The 23,843-nt window shown below is 40.6% G+C and overlaps 1 protein-coding gene across 1 annotated transcript in view; it reads left to right on the top strand.

The window, feature by feature from the left end:
• The window catches only part of USP34 (ubiquitin specific peptidase 34), a 132,353-nt gene that overhangs the window by 14,061 nt on the left and 94,449 nt on the right, over positions 1 to 23,843 (top strand). The window contains exons 2-8 of the mRNA XM_015425498.1: positions 5,675 to 5,762; positions 7,389 to 7,818; positions 10,104 to 10,154; positions 10,926 to 11,075; positions 12,621 to 12,688; positions 14,323 to 14,515; positions 22,185 to 22,246. Of these exons, the coding sequence (XP_015280984.1) occupies positions 5,675 to 5,762; positions 7,389 to 7,818; positions 10,104 to 10,154; positions 10,926 to 11,075; positions 12,621 to 12,688; positions 14,323 to 14,515; positions 22,185 to 22,246 (1,042 nt within the window). The remainder of the gene's footprint in view (positions 1 to 5,674; positions 5,763 to 7,388; positions 7,819 to 10,103; positions 10,155 to 10,925; positions 11,076 to 12,620; positions 12,689 to 14,322; positions 14,516 to 22,184; positions 22,247 to 23,843) is intronic.

Genomic DNA, 23,843 nt, shown 5'->3' with positions numbered 1-23,843 from the left:
ACTTTTGCGCTCTCCTCTTTTACCCTGAGCAAGAGGCTCTTAAGGTCCTCTTCACTTTCTGCCACCAGAGTGGTATTGTCTGTATATCTGAGGTTATTGATCTTTTCCCCAGCAAACTTAACTCCAGCTTGTGATTCATCCAGGCCAGCATTTCACATGATGTACTCTGCATATATATTAAATAAGCAAGGCGACAATATACATCCTTGTCGTACTCCTTTTCCTATGCTAAACCAATCAGTTGTTCCATATCCGGTTCTAACTGTCGCTTCTTGGCCCTTATACAGGTTTCTCAAGAGACATGTGAGGTGGTCTGGTACTCCCATCTCTTTAAGGACCTGCCATAGTTTGTTGTGATCCACACAGTCAAAAGCTTTAGCATAGTCAATGAAGCAGAAGTAGATATTTTTCTGGTACTCTCTTGCTTTCTCCATAATCCAGCGAATGTTGGCAATTTGATCTCTAGTTCCTCTACCTCTTCGAAACCCAGCTTGTACTTCTGGCAGTTCTCTATCCACGTACTGTTGAAGCCTAGCTTGTAGGATCTTGAGCATGACCTTGCTAGCGTGTGATATGAGTGCAATTGTGCGATAGTTTGAACATTCCTTGGCGTTGCCCTTCTTTGGGATTGGAATGTATACTGATCTTTTCCAATCCTGTGGCCACTGTTGCGTTTTCCAAATTTGCTGGCAAATGGAGTGCAGCACTTTAACAGCATCATCTTCTAAGACTTTGAATAGCTCAGCTGGAATACCATCACCTCCACTAGCTTTGTTGTTAGCAATGCTTTCTAAGGCCCATTTAACTTCACATTCCAGGATGTCTGGCTCGAGGTCAGTGATTATACCGTCGTGGTTGTCAAGGACATCGAGGTCTTTCTTGTATAGTTCTTCTGTGTATTCTTGCCATCTTTTCCTAATCTCTTCTGCTTCTGTTAGGTCCCTACCGTTTTTGTCCTTTATCATGGCCAGCTTTGCATGGAACGCTCCCTTGATTTCTCCAACTTTCTTGAAGAGATCTCTAGTCCTTCCCATTCTATTGTTTTCTTCTATTACTTTGCACTGTTCATTCAGGAAGGCCTCCTTATCTCTCCTTGCTGTTCTCTGGAAATCTGCGTTCAGTTGGGTAAATCTTTCCTTTTCGCCTTTGCCTTTCGCTTTCCTTCTTTCCTCTGCTATTTGTAAAGCCTCATCAGAAAGCCACTTTGCTTTCTTACATTTCTTTTTCTTTGGGATGGTGGTGATTGCTGCCTCCTGTACAATGTCACGAACCTCCGTCCATAGTTCTTCAGGCACTCTATCTATCAAATCCAGACCCTTGAATCTATTCTTCACCTCTACTGTATATTCATCAGGGATGTGATCTAGGTCAAACCTGAATGGCCTCATGGTTTTCCCGATTTTCTTCAGTTTAAGTCTGAATTTTGCAATGAGTAGCTCATGATCTGAACCACAGTCAGCTCCAGGTCTTGTTTTTACTGACTGGATAGAGCTTCTCCATCTTTGACTGCAAATTATATAGTCAATCTGATTTCGGTGTTGCCCATCTGGTGATGTCCATGTGTAGAGTCGCCTCTTAGGTTGTTGGAAAAGGGTGTTCGCTATGACCAGTGTGTTCTCTTGACAAAACTCTGTTAACCTTTGCCCTGCTTCATTTTGCTTTCCAAGGCCAAACTTGTCTGTTATTCCAGTTACCTTTTCACTTCCTACTTTAGCATTCCAGTCCCCTATGATGATGAGGACATCATTTTTTGGTGTTAGTTCTAGGAGGTGTTGTAGGTCTTCATAGAACCGGTCCACTTCAGCCTCTTCTGCATCAGTGGTTGGGGCATACACTTGAATTACTGTGATGTTGAATGGTTTGCCTTGGAATCGGACAGAAATCATTCTGTCATTTTTGAGATTGTATCCCAGTACTGCCTTTTGCACTCTCTTGTTGACTATAAAGGCCACACCATTTTTTCTACGAGATTCCTGGCCACAGTAGTAGATATAATGGTCTTCTGAGTTAAATTCGCCCATTCCTGTCCACTTTAGTTCACTGATTCCTAGGATATCGATGTTCAGTCTTGCCATCTCATTTTTGACCACGTCAAGCTTACCTTGATTCATAGATCTTACATTCCAGGTTCCTATGTAGTATTGTTCTTTGCAGCATTGGACTTTCCTTTCACCATCAGACACATCCACAACTGAGCGTCCTTTCGGCTTTGGCCCAGCCGCTTCACTCTTTCTGGGGTTACTTGTACTTGTCCTCTGCTCTTCCTCAGTAGCATATTGGACACCTTCCGACCTGAGGGGCTCATCTTCCGGCGTCATATCTTTTAGCCTTTTGATACTGTCCATGGGGTTTTCTTGGCAAAAATACTGGAGTGGGTTGCCATTTCCTTCTCCAGGTGGATCACGCTTGGTCTGAGTTCTCTGCTGTGGCCTGTCCGTCTTTCGAGTCCGACTCTTCGCGACCCCATGGACCAGATCACGCCAGGCCTTCCGGTCTTCCGCCGTCCTCTGAAGTTTGCTCAACTTCATGTTCGTTGCATCTACGACACTGTCTAACCATATCATCCTTTGCCATCCCCGTCTTCTTTGACATTCAGTCTTTCCCAGCATCAGGGTCTTTGCCCTAAAATAAACCATTTTGTTACCTACCGGTGTGGTGGTGTGTCTGGGAGGTCTGCAGAAAGGTGTCCCTGTTATTCTTTCTCTTGGCCCTACCAGTATTCTCTGAGTGGGACTCTGGACCCTGGAATGGGTTGGGATCCCTACTGGAGTTTGAAAAGCCAGCCAGGTTGTTCACAGCCTTGTCTTTTGACTAGGACAGGGCGGTGGCACTACAACCATGATGAAAAATTAGCCTCTGCACCTGGCCTAACTTCTCTCTAGTTTCTCTTAATTCTATTATTGCTTTAAAAAGTTCCATTTGATTAAATATTGGAATCAATATAGAAAGCAGTTGGTTAAGGAATAGTTTCGTCCCCTACCTGTGAAAAATTAAGTTTACATATAAATATGTAATGGCAAAATGCACATTTTTTTCTTTGTCATGCAGCAAATATTCTCATATGAAATGAATCCTTGGGTTGAATCCTTCCAGATTTTTTTCCCCTCAGACTTTGCCAACTCTCTTTATTAAAGGCTCTGTTCAACATGGCTTTTCTCCATACAGGTCTACCATGATCCCAAGCATAGCCTTTTTAGTGGCCAAAGGGAACCTTCTTCCCTTTTTACCAGGAGAAAAGCTGGTTGTTTCCACTCCTTAGTACTTTTACTGAGAATTGCTGGGAAGTGATACAATAAAACCATTGCTGAACATAATAGGCAATACAATGAAATTTCTAGGTGCCGTGGCAGCTGAGCACATGGGATTTGTCAAACCCTGAACTGTATACCATCAACGTAAATGTAAATAATTTTGGCAACAATAAATATGCTGTGTGTTTAATGTTAATATAGAGTCCATTGTTTGCAGTGCTATGTTTAACTTGATATCCAAATATACTGGTAGTGTTACCTGTTGGTACTATATGAAAGTTTTAGTACACTTTCCTTTGTTTTCTACATAATTTTTCATGCCTTCAGTTTGTATTTTTCCCTACCTTTCAGATTGCAAAAATTAAGGCACATTTCTAAGGTAGCACAGGGTGCAGCAGTTTATATCACTCTCAAGTATTGGGTCTATATGTAGCTTTTCTTGGAGAAAACAAAGACATTTATAGAAAACAAAGACATTTATACTTTTAAATTCCAGGAATATGCCAAATAGTATAATTTTATCTGTTAATTATAGAATTTAAGATGTTTGATGGATGAGAAGCAGGGGAGCAAGAGAGGCTGTGACAGTTACAGAAGGGGGACACTGGTATCTCTGTGACTGGGAGGATGTGGGGAAGGTGCTTGTCACTGGATAGAGAGCATCTTTTCTAACTGATTGGGGAGAAATGCTAGCTTTTGATATGTTAACGTCTCTTGCATGGAGAGTCTGAGTTCTCGTGGCTTGAGCCCCTAGGGGGTTACAGGGGATTGGACTAGATGACCCTGGAGGTACCTTCCAGCTCTATGACTCTATGACCAGGCACCTGATTGGCTAAGGGCCCTGAAGCACATGTGGGGCAGGGGCTGAAAAGGGGAGTTGTTTCTCCTTTGCTTTGCCATGAAGGTTGAAAAGGGGGAATGGTTGCAGATGCTGGTGGGGGGGGGGCATCATGCAACTAACAAAGACCAGGTGTACCAGGGATTATACCCAGTCAGCAACTTGCCTTCTGATTATTTTTCTTAATGCACACCGCACCTTGATCTGTTCTTGTAGAACCCTGAGTTTGTGCCTTGTAGAAATAAAGTCATTAAATTAGATTCTGCACAAGCCGTAATCACCTGCCTTGGCTATGTGATGTGCTACAATAATACTCATGCGGCATTGGCCTTGGGTGGCGAGAGAGCGAGCGTTGGATTTTACCTGAGGTGGTAGTTGCAATAAGAAAAGTGAGGGCAAGATAGTGGCCAGTCTGCCCCATAAGGTGATCATGTTCACAACATTGTTTAATCAGTAAATTAAGTATAGGGTTGATAGGACACCAAGCATTCCATATATTTCAATTTTTCCAAAATCTCATTTTACTCTGGGGAAAAAAGGAAAAACTCGCTTTTCCCCTGTGGGGAAAATTTATGGAAATCTTACATCGGTAACCATCTTACCATGAAGTTCTGTATGTCAGGGTCCTTTGTACAGTTTTCTTGGTCAGCAGGTATCTGTTAAAAGAACTCTTCTATGGAGAAGGCTGTCCTAGTTAAATTTTACAGGATGCTGAAAAGAAAGGGAAGATGGTATAAAATAGAACAATAAAATAAGCCTAAGAACTTAATTTGCTATCTTTCTTTGAATGCCCTTTCTTTGCATGATAAAATGAGGAAAATAGTAGTGCAATATTTTCTTAGTTACGTTATTTACTGTTCTTATGGTTTATCCTCTTCATCACTTTTCTAAAGTAATTGCCGTTCTCCAGTCATCATGTGTTCAGACTTTGTTATAATATGGAGGCCACTAAAGCACACGGTCTACTATATTCTATGTACTTCTGAATACTTTCACCTGTGGCTTGACATCTTAGCTCATCCAGTCCAGTAGTGATTCAAGAAGTTACACAAATACAGAGTCCACATAGTCCTTCTGCATTACACCTGCTGCTGCTCTACTGTTATGGAACCTTTGCCAGTGTGATATATCAAATCACTCTTCACACTTGGCTTCAGGGCCAATGAGTTCACTTTAGACTTTGTTTCACTGTCGACCTGATAGTGTGTACCTGCCAAGTACCTGTTCTTGCTGTTTTTACTGTAGCTTCATATGGAAGAAGTCATTTCCTAAGCAGCTCCCAGCTACTTCTTGGATATTTTTTTCCTATGAGGAACTTTATCCTGGTACTGAGTTGCCTGTTCAGCTAGATTATTTTTAAAAAATTACAATCCTCTAATATAGTAAATGTTCTAAATTACTGGTTTTCAGTTTGTTGGAAATAAGATGGAATAAAGTGTTTTAAAAATAGAAATAATGTTATTCCTAACTTTTTTCAAAGTTTGTCTCTGAAATATTTAGAAAGGGCAATGTTTCATTTCTATACTAAAAGTAAATAAAAAGAAATTCCAGCCGGTCTTGAGTGTATTAATTACTTTTTCTTTAGTATCAGACATTGAAGGTGGAGATGGATTGCAGCTCAGAAAGGAACATGCGCTCAAGGTTTTTGCTTATATCAACTCCTGGACACAAAGGTAAGTTTTAACTTTTAAGTATTTGCAGTTTTATAATGCATCTCTGGGTATACATATATGTATAATTGTATTTTTATTTGCTAAAAACGTTTGGGGAATAGTGAAACTATTGTAGCATGCAGATTGCAGATGGAACAGCATTTAAGGCAGCATAGTAGAAGAGTCTGTATAGGTTCTAGCTGCATTAGAATCCCATTACGATTTGGCATAAATATATTGTAAACTGCCTAGAAAATGGGACATTGACAAAGTGTATAATTTTCATAGCTTCATTTGTAAATTTAGAGTTTCATTGTTAAGTCATATCAATTTGAGCCCAAAGGGAAAAAACAGTCATAATTAGTTTGCTCAGTGTGGTAGGTTCAAGCATAAAAACAGAATTATTGTGTAAAAGAACTAAACACGTATCTTAAAGTACAAAGTAGAAACACCTTAGGTTGAAAGTTCTTTTGGAAAAGGATTGTGGTTAGTGGGAAAACTCTTGCATTCGGACTACATGGTTGACCTCTGAGTTTATGGAAGGCTCCTCTTGTATAGAAGAAGCAGATGCTTCTATTGACAAATTCTAATAAATCTCCTGGAAAGTGGGATTTTCTCTGCCTGCTGAGCAGGGCCTGTTTGGCCAGCAAACCCTTTCATGAGACATACTGCAAAATTGGCTGGGTAAAGTCTTTTTAGTTAAATAGCAGGGTTGTTGCCACTGCTCTTGAGTATAATAGAAGAAACAGTATATCCCTAGAATTCTTCTGCTTGTATTTTATTATATGCTATGGTTTCAGCTGTGATCTTTTGGAAAGTGACTGGGGGTTTTGCTGAAAAGCATGACAAGATAGTTTTGAATATATTAATTAATCACCAGTGACAGAACTGTCCTCTGCAAAGCTTTCATTACCTTTCATTTTACTACTCGATACATTTTAAGTCTAAAGTCTCCCAATCTGTATCATGTTGTTTGTTGAATATATAATTAGTTACAAAGGTTGTCAGTGGTTGACCATAAATATAGTTCTCTGATTGTCTCCACGATGTCAGTATGAAGTGAGACCGCCTTCCCCAAGTTCTTTGTGCATCAGAGAGAACTCGAGGAGTGGGATCAGGTGTACGAGATGCCCCCAGCCCCCTCCAAATCCACTGGTGTATGCCAAGTGCTCAAAGAGAAGTATGGTCAGTCTCTGTCTTCACACTAAGCTTTGAAGAAAGTTGGAAATATTAAGAATGTCTCTTGCTGTTTCTGACTTTCTCCAGCATTGTGTAAAAATGGGCTCTCTTTTTATACCAAGTACTGTGGAAGGTCAGAAACTGAAAAATGCAAGTGACTTTTGTTGTTTGCCAAAGTATGACACGAAATGAAAGATGATCAACTCTTCTTATCTATGAATGCAGGAGGAGTTGAAGGTTGATGGCAGTAGCATCCCAAAATTCAGGGTGGCCACCAAGCTGAGCCAAAACTGTGCAACAATATTATTTAACTTCAGTCATCTTATATATCTCTTTCAATCATGGAATGTGAAGAATAATAACCTCTGATCATCTACCTCAATTAGCAGTAGATACTCTTTCTGAATTTCTCCAGAAATTGACAGGTTGATACAATATTTTAAATATCTTATGTTTTTTTTAAAACAGGCAATGTCTGTGCTGCTTCAAGGAGTATAAGCATCTGGAGATCTTCAACCAAGTTGTCTGTGCTCTTATAAATTTAGTGATTGCCCAAGTTCAAGCTCTTCGGGACCAGCTGTGTAAACATTGCACTATTAACATAGACTCAGCATGGCAAGATGAGAATAATCCATCTGATGAGCCATTGAATGTAGAAAGAGAGTCTCATGGAGATGGAGAAGAAGAAAATGGGGAACGACACAAATCCATAGAAAAGAACTTAGACTCTGGAAGAACTTGTATCTTGACAGATGAGGAATCCACAAAGGGCACTGATGTATTTAGTGTATGGAGCACCGAGGAGAAGGAAAAACTTCTGCTTTGTGTAGCAAAAATCTTTCAGATCCAGTTTCCCCTATATACTGCTTACAAGCATAACACTCATCCCACGATAGAGGTATGTGTTACACTAATTGCTAAGTTATATTATTCTTTTTTGAAAAACAGAAGCAAAATTAACATTGGTTTCTGACTCTCATTAAACTTTGAAAATACATATCCATACTAAATTGATATTACAGAGTCTGGGATTCTCTTTTCTGTGGTACACCCTAACAGATTTGTTACAAGGTCCACATTAGAAACATAATGAGTAGGACAGCTGTAGATAACTTATATGTTACACATATATAGTTGTACACACAAGGAAACTTTATTTTTGTGAACTTGTTGGACATTACTGTACTCTCGTCACTCAAGTTTAACAAGTTTCTTATGGTGACAGTGATCGTTAGCTAAATGAAACCTAAGAGCTAGTTTAAGAGTTGCTGTAGGCACCAAGACCAGCATTACCAAGGTGAGCTTCCTCTTATAAGGAAACAGAATTCACCATATACATTGGAGCTGCCATACAATAACTTTCCTTGTCTGTGATCCCTATCATTCTTCGTTCTTCCTCTTCTTCGTTCTTCCTCTCAGACCTTGTTACTGTTTCACTTAGTATTTATTTATTATTTATTTAATTTGTATCCCGCTCTCCCCACCAGGGCGGGCTCAGGGCAGCTTACAGGGGGAAATATATATACAGTAAGATATGTTAAAACACACAATTTAAATAAAACCCCAACATATGAAATCATAAGTGCTAGTAAATATAGGTGCTAATAAGTGCTAATAAGTGATGGTGGCATTCTCTCGGCATCCGGATGGTCAACTACCACCATAGTCTGGGTTCTTGCTAAGCTGTTGGTTATTAAGTTGGTACTGATATTGGGGCTAGGGCCATAATATTGGGAGGCGGCACCCTAGTCAAAAGCCTGGTGGAAGAGCTTCATTTTACAAGCCCTGCAGAACTGTAAAAGATCCCATAGGGCCCTCATGTCATCTGGGAGCTCATTCCACCAGTACAGAGAAGGCCCTGGCCCTCGTCACAGCTAGCCTGGCTTCTTTGGGGCCTGGAAGGGCCAGACAGTTTTGGGACCCCAATCTTAGTGCTCTCTGGGGAACATGTGGGGAAAGGCAGTCTCTTAGGTAAGTAGGTCCCTGACCATATAGGGCTTTAAAGGTAAGAACCAGCACCTTGAACCGAATCTGGTATGCTATAGGCAGCCAGTGCAGCGCTTTTAGGGCAGGCTGGATGTGCTTCCACATAGGGAGACACAATAACAGCCTTGCCGCTGCATTCTGCACCAGCTTCAACTTCCGGGACAAGGGCAGCCCCATGTAGAGAGCATTACAGTATTTGTTCCTCCCAGTGAGGCTCATAGAATGCCATGTAACAAGGCTGGCACGTGATCTCACACTTCCCAGAACCACTCACTTGCTTTTGTGTGGCTGATTTGTGTTGTGCCTGGGATGTGGTTGTGTCCTAGTGCAGTGCATTAAGGGATTAATCTGTCTGTTCATAATGAGTAATAGAATCGTGTTGGAGCTTGTGAGCCATGCTCATTGGATTAGTTTGCTTATAGTTTGCTTATGCTCTGTATCAAATATGCCATTGTTTTCTGGATGCCTAAGCAAACATATGATTTAGCTAGCCTAGTTGAATGACCATCCCAGGCCCTAAGGACACCAGGCTCGCTGCTACCAGGGCCGGGGCCTTTTCAGTGGTGGCTCCATACTGGTGGAATGAGCTCCCAGAAGAGATCAGGGCCCTGTGGAATCTTTTACAGTTCCGCAGGGCCTGCAAGACGGAGCTCTTCCACCAGGCTGTCAGTTATAACCACCACACCACTACCACCAACATCTGTGGTTATGGGTTGATACACCATTACCACCAACATCTGTGGTTATGGGTTGACCTTAGCCTGGAGACTGAGCCACACCATCACATGATGCCAAAAGATCACTGACTTGGAAATAATTGCTTGTACATTACCTGGTATGCCATCTTGATTCTTGAAAGACGATTACTAGCACTAGCACTTTGATTATTTGATTGTTAATTTTGTTAATGTTTTAACTTTTGTATATGGTTTTATGGTACTGACAAATGTAAGCCGCCCTGAGCCTGTTCGTGGGGAGGGTGGGGGTATAAATGGAATAAATAAATACACGATTTACTGTAAGAGTGGTAAAAATATAGTAGTATATTGGATGTATTTTATATGCAAGCACATGCTTTTTTTAGAACTGCAAAATTTAGTGGCTTCATAGGAGGTGTTGTCTATGAAAACTGTAATTTTTTTAAGGTATGTACATTTTGTTTTTATTACATTCATACACTAAAATTCTTTTTTACAGGATATTTCTGCACAAGAAAGCAATATATTAGGGGCATTCTGTGATATGAATGTAAGTCTTCTCAATTTATCAACTGATACAGGCAACTTATATAATACAGTTTTTTCTTCCAGTGGTTTGGGATGGCTTACGACATGCTAAAATCGTAAATATACAGCAGTCCATCAACACTTTTATCTTGTCTTTCCTTGACCTGTACTTGAGCTCTCCATACTGGCTTTACCTAGTCACTGAAATCTGTCCAGTTTGAAATATTTCAAACAGCGGTGAAAGATTCAGTCTGCAGAGAAAGGGAGTACCACACCATCCTTTGCAGACATCTCTTGCTCTTCTAAATTGTATTAGACATACAAATGGGCATTCATGGTGATTGTTCTACAATTTGTTGTGGTCACCCAAGCAGGTTAGTAAGGGAGGAGAAGGAGTTGATCCTTTGGAGGGTTGTTGATAATGGCTTCACTCCCTGTTTCAGTGCTGTGCAATGAACCAGGGGGTGAGGGAAATAATACTGTTTTCCATCTTGCTGTCCAAGGAGACACAACATGGTCCAGAAAACTTCATGCTGATATTCCCAAACTTTATGATTACAAACTCTGATGTTATTGTGAGCTGCAGGTTCCTGGCAATTCATAGATTTGGAGCCTAGAATTCAGAAAGAAGTCAGTGTGCATGTTGAATTGAATGGCAAATGTCCCTAGAAAGAACCTGCTACAGCTTTGAAATTTCAGTATGGTCTGTTGGAAGCATTAAAATGCAGCTGTTTGGATGAGAAAATGTGTGTATGGATGTTTTTAAACAATTTTTTAACTATTCATTCCCTAGGATGTAGAAGTACCATTGCACTTGCTTCGCTATGTTTGCTTGTTTTGTGGAAAAAATGGCCTTTCTCTCATGAAGGACTGTTTTGAATATGGAACCCCTGAAACGTTGCCATTTCTCATAGCACATGCATTTATCACTGTGGTCTCTAATGTGAGTATGCTTTCAAGTTTCTAAAACTTCCCTTAACACGACTGCAATAAACGTAGCTTGAAGTCATGGTTTATAGCAAGAGGGTAACTGGGGTTAGAGTGTTGGATGGGAAGTTCTGGTTGAGTCCCAGCCTAGCCGTAGATTCAAGGGGAGGCCTTGGATAAATTCTTAGTTATCAGTTCTAATGCAACTAATTTCACTTTGTGGCTTCACTGAAATTGTGGCTTTTAAATCAAGAACAAAGTAACTTGTATGCCTCCTTAATTTCAAGTATGAACTAAAAATCCAGATGTGGAGATGCATAGTTTGGCTTTGCTGCAGCTTCCATCCCTTCTCAAAAATATTTTTGAATCCTTGCATTCAGAGTATGTATTTTGGGTGCAGTTTGTTTGGCACAGGATTCAGTTTTCTTCCAGATACTTTGAACACAGTAGGGCACATTTAAAAGCATACCATTCGGCAGTGCAAAAGAAGCTAATAAAATTGCAGGCTAGTGGTAGTAACTATTTAAAAACTAGGGCAAATATTTTCAACTTACCGTAAGTTTAACATTGTTTCTTCTCAAAAATAGAGCTAAAGTCTAATGTGCTCCAAAGTAATTAGCAATAAGCAGCTCCACAGTACCTTCTTTTCTAAGAAGCTCAATAATTTAAGAAGTATTCTGATGCAGCACAAGCAATGGGATTCAAGGGTTTCCAATGGAAAACCACTGGAAAAAAGTAGAAATAATTTCAGAGTAAATTTATGATTTTGATTTAATCTCAATGCATTGGTTCTGGTCCAACCTTTCTGGAGCAACAGAAAAGAACTCCGCTCCATCCTCTTTATGACAGCCCTTCAAGTACTTGAAGATTGTTATCATATCACCTCACAGTTGTCTACTCTCCAGATCCTTCATCGGTTCGGGATCTCGAAATGCACATCCCTAGTCCAGACCCCTCACCAATTGCCCTCCTCTGGACACATTCCAACTTGTCAAACTGAACGCAATACTCCAAATGAGGTCTAACCAGAGCAGAGTAAAGTGATAACATCAATTTTGTAATCTGGACATGTCTTTTATCCTGAGAGAATCTGTTTGAAGTGCTAATTGTGTTATATATATGCTGAATCTGTTCTGTTTAGTATGTTTTCTAATTTCTTTGGTTTGAAATCTGCTTTGCCAGACATCATGCCAAGTTCCTGCCCAAGCTCCCTTTCTTTCCCTGTGCTTGGGTATGAAGCTAGGGGGGGAAATCGTTGGGAATTTGTTTTGGGAAGTGTTTCCAGTCATGGGCACTTAGTTGAGGGTCCTCCTTGGTGTACATGTTATTCTATTGTCCTCTTCCACATGAAGTTGTGCAGAATATATATTTTTAAAAATTCCCTATATGCAGTAAATTTTATTTATTCAGGCTTTTATATCCTGCTTTCCTCACTTCTAAAAAGCGGAAATATATAATTTAGATTAACCATATATATACACAGAAATAAATTACGAAGCGTATGTGTTGCTGTTGCAACATTTCAATTTATGCTGTTTTAATTTCTGTATTTGCTGTATAGATCAGAATATGGCTGCACATCCCTGCTGTTATGCAACACATTATACCATTTAGGACCTATGTTATCAGGTATGCTTTACAAATACTAGCCGTTCTTGAGTTTTCTTTGTCAACAGTGTGTTGATAATTTCAGTTCACTGAAATGGTGTATCTAACCTGTCAGTCATCAAACAGTATTACTCACATTAATTTGTATAATGACAGGACATTTTTACTGTGTCTTGCTTGTGTGTGTGTGTGTGTTGGTGCACACACAAATGCACAAAAGAAATTTTCACACTGTTTTACTTCCCATTCTGCATGTGATGTTGTTGGCAATGGAAAGATTTTTGCATGTTTGTTAAATGTCGTGTCAAATACGTAATGTTTTTCTCTTGCTACAGTACCTAGGCAAATGTCGACATGTGCTGAACCCTGCAATAATTATATCTGTTAATATTTTCCAAAAATTGAGCAGTGATAGGGAGGAATAATTATAGAGTTTCTGCTAGAATGACTGTTCGTATTCAGATGCAGTAAATACTAGAAAGTAATCTTCTGGCTCCAAACAAGCAGAGGAAATATAACCTGATGTGAAGCCAGTTGTAGAGAAACTGTAGTCTCTTCTTTTGCTATCCAAGCCAAGTTCCTGCAGTTTGCTGTGGAGCATGGGAATTGTAGAGTCTTTAGAAATCATTTCACTTCTACTGTTTTTATGGACTTAGAATACTGTGCCAGAGCCATGAAATAGGAAAGGCTATTGGAGAATATGAAACTTTAGTTTTTGTGTGGATGTGGTCTTTCTGTGGTAAATGATATTTTAGCTGGAGCAGCATGGGGCCAGATTCTCATTCATCCATGAAGTCTCCTATATGGCTTTGGGCCAGCAGTTAATGTGAAAAGTAACATGGAATAATTCCACATATGGCAGACTGAGTGCTTTCAAGAAAGGGCAAAATATAAGTGTAAAGGACCAAATCCCCCCCCCCCCCGAAGCTGTATTCAGAACAAGCTTGATGTTAGAGCGTTCAAATACTGCTGCTTCTCCCTTTCCCAACCTCTGTGTATGCTATTAGGTACTGAGGGGTTGCATACCTTCCACCTGTGTAAGTTGTAAATTATCCAGACATTTTGAAGCTGCGTATATTTCAATACTTACTTCATTATGAAAACAAATGTATTTTATTGCTTTAGAATGTAAAATAAATTTCCCACCAGTTCGTCAGCATATAAAATTGTACCAATTAACATATTATGCAACTTAAAAGTATAAGTGACTTTACTTTTCCTCAGACAAAATTGCAAATATATGAGCATGAGTGAATAGTTATGCAAAGTGCTGCATACCAGAAAATATTTCAAGAGCGCTTTTTGAAGTGCTCCGAAAAAGTTCCTGGGGAGTGCAAGTACTTGTGTTTTACAGTTTGTTCTTTTCCCAGGCTTTTACATTTCTACACCCACGAGAGGACGGGTTCGATTTTGACATCCTTGTGTGGTGGCTATAATTTGGACATCCTTTAATTTATACAAAACTCCTACTCCCTCCCACATGTAATTTGTTTTATCAGAATGGTGGATGTGGAAGCCCCCTTGATGATGGTTCTGCTGTTAAGGCTTCTGGAAATATATGCAATGTTAGCAGTAATGCTGATAACCTGCCAGATTAAATGGTTTTGCTGATGCTATTTATAAACTCTCTCTCTCCCCCTCTCTCCACCATTTAGGTATTTATGTAAATTGTCGGATCAAGAACTGAGACAGAGTGCAGCCCGTAACATGGCAGATTTGATGTGGAGCACAGTTAAAGAGCCATTGGATACTGCCTTGTGCTTTGATAAAGAGAGTCTTGATCTAGCATTTAAGTATTTTATGTCACCAACTTTGACCATGCGGTTGGCTGGACTCAGTCAAATAACAGTAAGACTTTTTAAAAAAAATTCTGTTGTAACAGAACTAAACAGAAGTCCAGTGGTATTTTAAAGACTAAGATATTTTATTCCAGCATAAACTTTCCTGAGTCAGAGTTCACTTCATCAGATGGATCAAGTGTACGTCTAGACCAGTTATGGACAGGAATGGGTAGATGTGGTAAAGAGATGCCAGTTTGAAATAATGAGTCAAGGAGAAATCAGTCCACTCAGACTTGGTGAGGACTGCTCCTAATTGTTGAAGATGGGCAGAGTAAGATTAATGTAAAATCACATCTAAGGAAGGTGTTGTGTGTAACTTTTAAGTATTAATAACTGGTATGGATGTACACTTGATGCATCTGATGAATGAGATGAGTCATGAAAGTTTATTCTGCAATAAAATTTTCTTTAAGGTGCCACTGGAGTCATGTTTAATTTTTAAAGAAGTGTGTAAAATTATTAAAACAATTATGAGCTATAGCTGTATAACCATATTGTATGTGAAAATTGCATCAGCAAGAGGGTACAGGCAGTTTATCATTTTCTTGAGTAACTGAATAATCTCAGTGGGACTTTCGTTGGGGATGTTCCTGCAAGAATGTATTTCAGGTTTATAATTAGTGAAAGTAAGCTAAAATGTAAAGAAACGGAATATGTTTTAGTTTCGGTAAAACAGTTTAGATGGGGACATTTGCCATTTGTATTTTGAAATAGCTATACTTTGGAAGACAAAAGTTATTTTAAGTTGTTTGACATAAATCCTTGGTGACTAACAGGTGGCAAGGGTACATCAACCAGTGCTAGCAGGAGTGTATCTGGGCAGAAACAGGAAAGCTTTAAAGCCCTGCTGTGGTGTAGTCAGATTTGTACATTTTCATGGTTCAGTGGCTGTTGAAGTAAAATAGCACTAAGGCAGATCCAGTATAGAACACACTAGAAACCTACTGGACGTTCCAGGCCCCCGGTCCATCAAACTTGTCATGACCAGGAATAGGGCGTTATCGGTGGCGGCTCCTATCTGGTGGAACGAGCTCCCAGAGGAGATCAGGGCTCTGCGGGACCTAGCACAGTTCCGCAGAGCCTGCAAGACGGAGCTCTTCCGCCAGGCTTTTGAATAGGAGCCGCCACCACCAGTGTACCACCAACGCACCAGTGTACCACCAACACCCCATATTTTTTGTATATGGACATCATGACGCGGGCATCACGGGTGAGAACGGGATGTTTAGGGGACGGCCATCTTGCTTTTAGAAATCGTAACTTCGGAATTGGTTTAGAGGAGCACCAAAATTGTTTAACTGTGATGTACTTTTAATATTTTGTATTGTTTTATTGTTTTATTTGGCGATATGCCTTGTTAGCTGCTCTGAGCCTTCGGGGAGGGCGGGATAGAAATGTAAATAATAAATAAATAAATAAATAAATAATAGTGGCACTGTCCTGGACTGTGAGCATGACTTGTGGCACACTTGCTAAAATAGTTGGCCACCACAGGTGCATGTGTTGCCATTTCTTTTTACCTTGGTAAAAAAAAGGTAAATATTTTTGCGAAGTGCTTATTTATTTAAAACAGTTTTATGCTGCCTTTCCACCAAATCAGGGTCCACAAGGTGGTGAACATGAAATTTAAACAATTAAAAATACATTTAAAATGATACAATTCACTTAAAAAACCAACACCCAGCACTAGAAGGAGGGACAATACCATTACTGGGGGTATGCCAGATGAAACAAAAAGGTCTTCATCTGCTACCAAAAGAGACCAATAGAGGTAGACAGATGATTCTCCCTGGGGAGGGGGTTCAAAAGTCTGGTGCCACAATAGAGAAGGCTTTTTCTGAGGCCACCACCCGTGTAGCCTCAGATGGCAGGGCAACTGAAGCAGGGTTTCTGAGGATGTCTGGAGTGAGTGGGTAGGTTTGTGTGGGAGAAAGAGATCCATAAGGTATTTTTAGTCCTAGGCTATAAAGGGCTTTAAAGGTCAATACCAGCACCTTGAATTGAGCCCGTAAGCAAATTGGAAGGCAGTGTAGGTAAAACAAGACTGGAGTGATATGGTCCCTACAACCTGCTCCAGTTAATACTCTGGCTACAGCATTCTGTCCCAACTGTAGCTTCTGGGCAGCCCCACATAGACTGCATTGCAGTAATATATAGATCTTAACAGGGCATGCACCACAGAGGCAAGCTGGTTCACCAGTTGAGGCTGGTAAAAGGCACCCCTGGCCACCACTTCCACCTGTTTATCCAACTGGAGGCCTAACACCCTGAGCTACAAACCTGCTCGTTTGAGGGGAGTGCAATCCCATCCAGAACAGGAGATAACCCATTTCGTAGGTCAGACTTCCCCCCCATCAGTAGCACCTCCATTTTGTTGGGATTAAGTTTATTCACTTATAGCTATTCTGCTAAGATATTGTTGATTTGTTTCATAAAGCTCTAAAACTGAAAAGGGCTGCTTCTTTCTGGTCTTTGTGCTGCATTCTCAACAAATTACTTGGATGTCTAAATACCCATCACTAGGAACGGAAAGTCTTTGTTTTCCCGTTATATCTCCCCCCCCCTCCCGGTTTGTGGTGTACTTGCTATATGAATAGAAATCAGAAAAACTCGATCAGGCGTTTAGTAGTAAGACTGACTTACAGTGCTAGTGATATGTTCCCTTCTTGCCAGACTAGGCACCCATGTGCCCCAAAGCAGTTTTGCTATCTAGAATTTGAACATATTTTTCTCCAGACTACTTAGATTTGGATGCCAGCAGTGATATAAACCACATTGCCCCTAACAAGGTTGGCTGTGTGCTCATGCTTGTTTGGCCGCTCCATATAAAAAAACTGCACAATGTAGCCGTTTTGTTCAACATGCCATTCTTGTTATATGGTGGGTTTTTCCTTTTGAAAATCAGGCTAAACAACAAATTCAAAGAATATTATTTTGACATTGAATGTGAACTATTGGAAAGTTGGCAGCGTTCTCCATCAGTGTTCATATTTCTGATGTGTACAAGTCTACAAGTAGAAAGTAGTTTGAGTTTGGTATAAAATCTGCTGGTGGGCAGCTGGTTCTGTTTCTAAATTCCTCTCAGCTGGTACATTGCACAGCCTTCAGTGGTGTTTCACATAAATTAATCCTAGAACAAAGATAGTAAACACTGCAACTTTCAATTTGCTCTCCGGTTAGTCACACTGATCAAATAGTTACACTTTGAATATTGATTTTCCTATTGTGATGGGCCAATTAGTGCAGCCTCCAAACACAAAAGGCACCTCTTATTACATCTGTCACCCAGCCCTCAGCAGGGAAAAAAAATACATTAGGGGGGGAATATACAACCTTGCCAAGTCTCTATCTTCTAAAATAAAGATGGCAAACAATTAAGCCTAGCAAATAACAATTCAGGGGGGGATCACCCACTTTGCTTTGCTCCATGACTGAACCTCTTTTTCACCCCACATTTTTCACCAACTATCCACTACTGGTGCATAATCCAGCAGCACATTCTGGCTGTTAAAGCTAAGATTGGTTACATGAGAGCCTTCTACCCTCCTGGTTCCTCAGATTAAAAATTCAGTACACCCTTATGTTGGCCCCATGCCCAGGAAGTATAGAGGATGTGAGTATCCCCTTGGAACCTAAACTTGAGATCCAAGCATGCTAGAGAGTAGAATGCCTAAACTCTGAAGGCTTTTTTTTGGTGTTTGTACATCCCTTCCTAATGGTGGAGGGGTACAAGGACATCATTGTCTTTATCTTTTGCCCTGTGGATACAGACACCCCAGTTTTTAAAGGGGCAGCAGATTGAAGCCAGTCTCCTTCCTTTCCAGTGTCCCCTTTTACCTTGTCTCAGCTGATAAGCATGTGTTTCAGACTGTGCGGTGGTAGGGAATAATCCCTTTCATCTCAAACTGCTGTTTTCATCTACCTATTCTCCAATTTTTAATCTGGAATAATTGTGTTCATCAATTGCTTGTTTCTCCAAAATACAGCCCTTAGCTTACTGTGGCACGAGAAGCTGTGCAGTACAAAGCTCCAGATGTTCCTGTACTTGTGTCCTTAGTTCACAGTTGCACATGTGTCATGTGTTCTGTAATCTTATATAGGTGGATTCAGACATGTGTAAACACTACTGTCTGAAGTCATAAGAGCCCCTGGCAACTCTCAGCAGGGTTTACTTATCTCCTCAGTTAAGTGAGGTTAGATTTATGATAGCTCAATCAAGGGCTTTCTCTGTGGTATGGTCATAAGCAATGCTGTTTCTGTTTTTATTTGGAAGATGGTTGTTTTTGGGCACTGTTCTCGAACTTTGTCAAAGGAAACTTTCCCAATAACTGGAACAATTGTAGAAAACTCAAATATCACTGATGGAATAGCATAGAATTTTCACCTGGCTCTCCCTTTCTTGTCATTGGCCCAAAGGAGTGGAAACAGAAAGAAACCTAAAACAAAACTGGGTGGCTGGCAGAATTTCCATTACTCATTTAAAAATAATTAAAAAAACTAAAAACATCACCCATAAGAGTAAGAACAACATAATTCAGCAAAGTGCTTTCTTCAAAAACTGAGCATTGCACCTTTTTTGGAAGCAGTGGAAATGTCTCAGCTCTTACTTCACTGGGCTGCCAGTTCAGTAGGAATGTGGTTGCCACAGAGAAAGCACTCAACTGAGCTGCTATTAATCTAATGTTACTGAGGAGATGGTAAGTGAACCCTGCTGAGAGTAGCCAGGGGCTCTCACAGGGTCATAATGGGAGAGCCAGTCTTAGAAAGTACACAAGCCTAAGTGGCATAGAGCTGTAAAAACTCGAATGGTACCCAGTACAAAATTGGGAGCCAATTTCGATGCTCCAGAGGCCCAGTAACATGCCTGGGTTTCCTTGGTCAGTGCTGCTGCATTTTTCACTGAGTTATTTTCTGATTTGTTTTCAAGGACAGTCCCACAATAGAGCATGTTATAGTCTAGCCTCAGAATTACAGCAGGGTGGCACAGAGTACTTATGAATGCAGCAGATGGTGCCACTTTCAAAATATATGTAGCTGCAAAAAAGGAATCCCTAGCAGCAATGCCAACAGTAAGTCTGGGTCCCAGAATGCCCCAACGCTCTGAACTTCAGAAGTAGAGTTGGTTGATAATGTCCAACTCTGGTTTAAACCGGGCTGCATGAGAAGCCAACCCCAAGCCCACCAGTTGATCCTCAGGCTGTCTTCTGCAGTCTGTTTAAACTTTAAAGGGACTGCTGTAAAAGCTCAAATAACAGAGGTGGGAACAAGTAGATCCGAATGCACACCCCTAGTTGGTACCTTCACATGTGTTGTGGAGCCCCACTATTGTGTCATGCTATAGAGCTTCTGTCTGCTGCATTTTTGAAGGATGTGCTGCCAGTATTCATGAGTTGAGAGCAAGAGCGTCATGCTTTCTGTCTGTCACTGCACTCATGCTGAAAGGAGCAGAGGGTGGTGAGACCAGTGTCACTTGTTGATGGAAATAATTCATCTGTGTCTTTGCCCCTTGGCTCATTCCCCACTATGGTATGCTCCTTGGCCACTTCCCTTGTTTCCTGTATTATTGTCCACAGGCCAGAGGCTGTAACTCTGGCTCCTTGTCTTTCTGTTGCATGCTTGTAGTTCAGTGAGTCCCATCTCTAGAGAGGTGAAAGATCACTGTCTTAAACCAATAGTTAAGCTTTCACAGGAGCTAAAGTCCAGGATTATAATCATAGGAAGTGGTGCTAGGTAGACATGGCTTTTCCTTAATTTGGGCTTGCTCCAGGTGCAGTCTTCAGCCCTGAGGTCCTTTCCCATCACAGGTTCATTTTCATATAAACCATTCTCAGTTCTTTCTGGTGAACCTTATTGACACATGCATTAATGTAAAAAAATAAAGTTGAAAGAAACAGTGGTTCTAGCTGCTGCTTCATTTTGCCATTTTATTTGTCCATTCTTGAAGATTTGATTTACTTATTTATTTGTGTAATTTATATGTCAGTGTTTTGAAGACAAATGCACAAAGCATCTCATAAGACCCAAGGAAACCATGGCAGTTTCAGTGCTACAGCCAGGGTGGAAGCTGGAATGGAAAGGGTCTAAATAATTGGTCTCATCTGGAAGTACATAGAGTTGAGAAGGCACCGCTGTTTCAAGAGTATTGACTGGAAATTTTTCAGGGCTTATGTTCAAAATGAGTGCAGTTGTAGGAACACTTTCCTGGGATTAAGCCCCATTGAATAGGCCATAGTAGGTTTCTAAGTAGATACATTTAGGATTGCTCCCTTGGGTACACATCAGCATGAACAGGGCTCCCTTTCCAGTATGGTCCCAACTTCACACTAGGGCACCCTGGCTGCATTCATTTCTAGTTGCAGAGGCTACTATCTCATCAGCGGGGCTGCCAGTTGCACTAGCCAGAAGTTACCTCCAAACTGTCAGAATGCTGTTTGGCTCTGTTTTTCTGTGGATGTGGGCCACTTCTGACTAGCCTCCAACTCTCTAGAGGCCCTTTGCTACCACTGCACCAGGTAGTCATCTGTCCATAACGATAGAGTCATAGCAAACTCTGCTTCCAGATCACCAGTTTCATGGCCAGTAGAGAACATCATATCAAGAGGATATCCTGCTGTATGTGTAGGACTTAAGGTCCACAGTAATCAAGGCAGCTATGAAGTTCTGAGTTGCTCCAGGCAGCACAGCCTCTGCATATGTATTAAAGTTCCCCAGTCCCACTAACCTGAGGACCTCCAGTATCATTGCTGAAACCAGCTTAGGAAGGGGAATGGTTCGGCAGCAAAGTGAGTAGTAGTATTAAAGTGGTACTAGTCTGTTGTATCAACCCAGCACCAGAAATAAGCAGTAAAAATTTAGTGATTGATGAGAAGGGTGGCTAGATCGTTGTGGAAAGTGCAGTCAAGTTGCAGCCAACTTATGGCGATCCCATAAGTTTTTCAAGACAAAAGACTAACAGATGGTTTGCCATTGCCTGCCTCTGCATAGCAATCCTGGACTTCCTTGGTGGTCTCCCATCCCTGGCTCTCACCAGGCCTGACTTTGCTCAGCTTCTGAGATCTGCCAAGATCAGAATAGTCACCAGGGTGTCTGGTCAGGAAGATGCAACAATGATGCTACCCCGTCTTCCCCATATACTCCCCCAGGTTGATTGGCAGTCAAAGTGAGTTTGTCAGATCATTTAACAAGGTCTTCTAAAGTTGCTGAAAATAATGATGTGAGAATGGGGAGAATAGAACAGAATCATTTTTTTTCAGCCATTGTAGTAAAAATGAGCTTTTTTAAAAAGGGGGAGAGAATGAATCCCATGTTGGCTGATCAAAAAGCTGGTTGTGAGTAGGGGAAGAATGGATGAATTGATCCTGTTTTATTTGTGCAAAAAGTTGTGATGGTCCTGGCAGACTGCTTCTGGAGCCTCTCCCAGGTTACAGACTCAATGTGGCTTTTCACACTGAAAGTCTCAATTGAGAGTCCCAGGATTTTAAAGGTCTCCACCTGTCTCGGATTAAAAGGGAAATATATTTTGTGTAGGACAGTAAATACTATCAGTGAAGAATACTGCAGTTGACTTACATACATAGTATTTTGATTATGCCAGTTTGAAATTTTTTTAAGTTAAACCAATGGAATTCTTTGTGTGTTTGTAAAACAATTTTAATTTCTTCTTTTTCTAACTATAGAATCAACTTCACACCTTCAATGATGTATGTAATAATGAATCATTGGTTTCAGACACAGAAACGTAAGTAGGGTTATTACTTCTGATATTTCAATATCACGTGACCATATCGTAGGACAGTAAATACTATCAGTGAAGAATACTGCAGTTGACTTACATACATAGTATTTTGATTATGCCAGTTTGAAATTTTTTTAAGTTAAACCAATGGAATTCTTTGTGTGTTTGTAAAACAATTTTAATTTCTTCTTTTTCTAACTATAGAATCAACTTCACACCTTCAATGATGTATGTAATAATGAATCATTGGTTTCAGACACAGAAACGTAAGTAAGGTTATTGCTTCTGATATTTCAGTATCACGTGACCACTGGATGTAACAGTAGGTTGGGGCCTTCTCACACAAACCCCATTCCAGTGTTACATCCAAAATTACATAGGCCTAAGTGAGATGGAGGATAGGACAGGTACCATCCCACTTTCCTATTGAAAGCAGACTCTGATTTACATTATTACACATTCATGTGAGTAGCACTTCTAAAGTTTTGAAGTTCAGTGTTGCCTGTCAGTTAAATGAACATTCTGGAAAGATTTTGCTATTCTGATTGTCAACTTTGCACTGTAATTTTCAGAGAAGTAAATTGTGTCTCTTGCAACCAAAGCAGCAGTCTTGTGGCGCATTAAATGCTAACAAATGTATTGTGGCATTATTTTTGTTTTTTAACAAGAATACACATATTGTTAGCTACGTGAAGTGCTTATCCATAATTGGAAAGGCTGGGTGTGAGTGGGAGGGAAAAATAGGCACGTGCACACACCCATGGGCACAAACAGCAGAAGCGTGGAGGTAAAGTGGTGAGGTTGTTACAAAACAAGGCCAAAAGAACAAGATACTAAGAGAGGTATATTTACATTACATGTTAACACAAAATCTGGGCAAAAGAGTAAACTGTTCTAGCAGAGGGCATGTGGACTAGCGCCAACAGTAATAAAGGAAGGTCCCCTTTTGGGGGGGGGGCGTACCTGCTGACTGAGAATTGTCCTTCATGCATGTGATGGAAGTGAACGTGCACACACCCATGGGCACAAACAGCAGAAGCGTGGAGGTAAAGTGGTGAGGTTGTTACAAAACAAGGCCAAAAGAACAAGATACTAAGAGAGGTATATTTACATTACATGTTAACACAAAATCTGGGCAAAAGAGTAAACTGTTCTAGCAGAGGGTATGTGGACTAGCGCCAGCAGTAATAAAGGAAGGTCCCCTTTTTTTGGGGGGGCGTACCTGCTGACACCTGTCCTTCATGCATGTGATGGAAGTGGGCTTTTGTTTGCAATAAATGTTAGACTTTAAAGCACTGCAAAATTGTTTTTATTATCTATTACGAGCACATGAAGCTAGCATCAGACCATTGGTCTACCAGAGGCAGTGTTGTCTACTGTGGCTGGCAGCAGCTCTCCAGGGTCTCAGGTAGAAGTCTTTCATATCACTTACTACCTGATCATTTCAGTAGAGCTGCTGAGAACTGAACACGGGACCTTCTCCATGCAAAGGAGATACTCTGCCACTGAGCCACAGCCCCACCTTTTTAATTATAATTTTATGGCTTTTGTGAAATAGGCACAAGTGTCTGTTGTAGGCTAAGATGAGGTTATTTAATTA

Source organism: Gekko japonicus, unplaced genomic scaffold (genome assembly GCF_001447785.1).
Source record: "Gekko japonicus isolate JY-2015 unplaced genomic scaffold, Gekko_japonicus_V1.1 scaffold480, whole genome shotgun sequence".
NCBI lineage: Eukaryota > Metazoa > Chordata > Lepidosauria > Squamata > Gekkonidae > Gekko > Gekko japonicus.
This window is presented reverse-complemented; position numbering and strand designations above follow the sequence as displayed.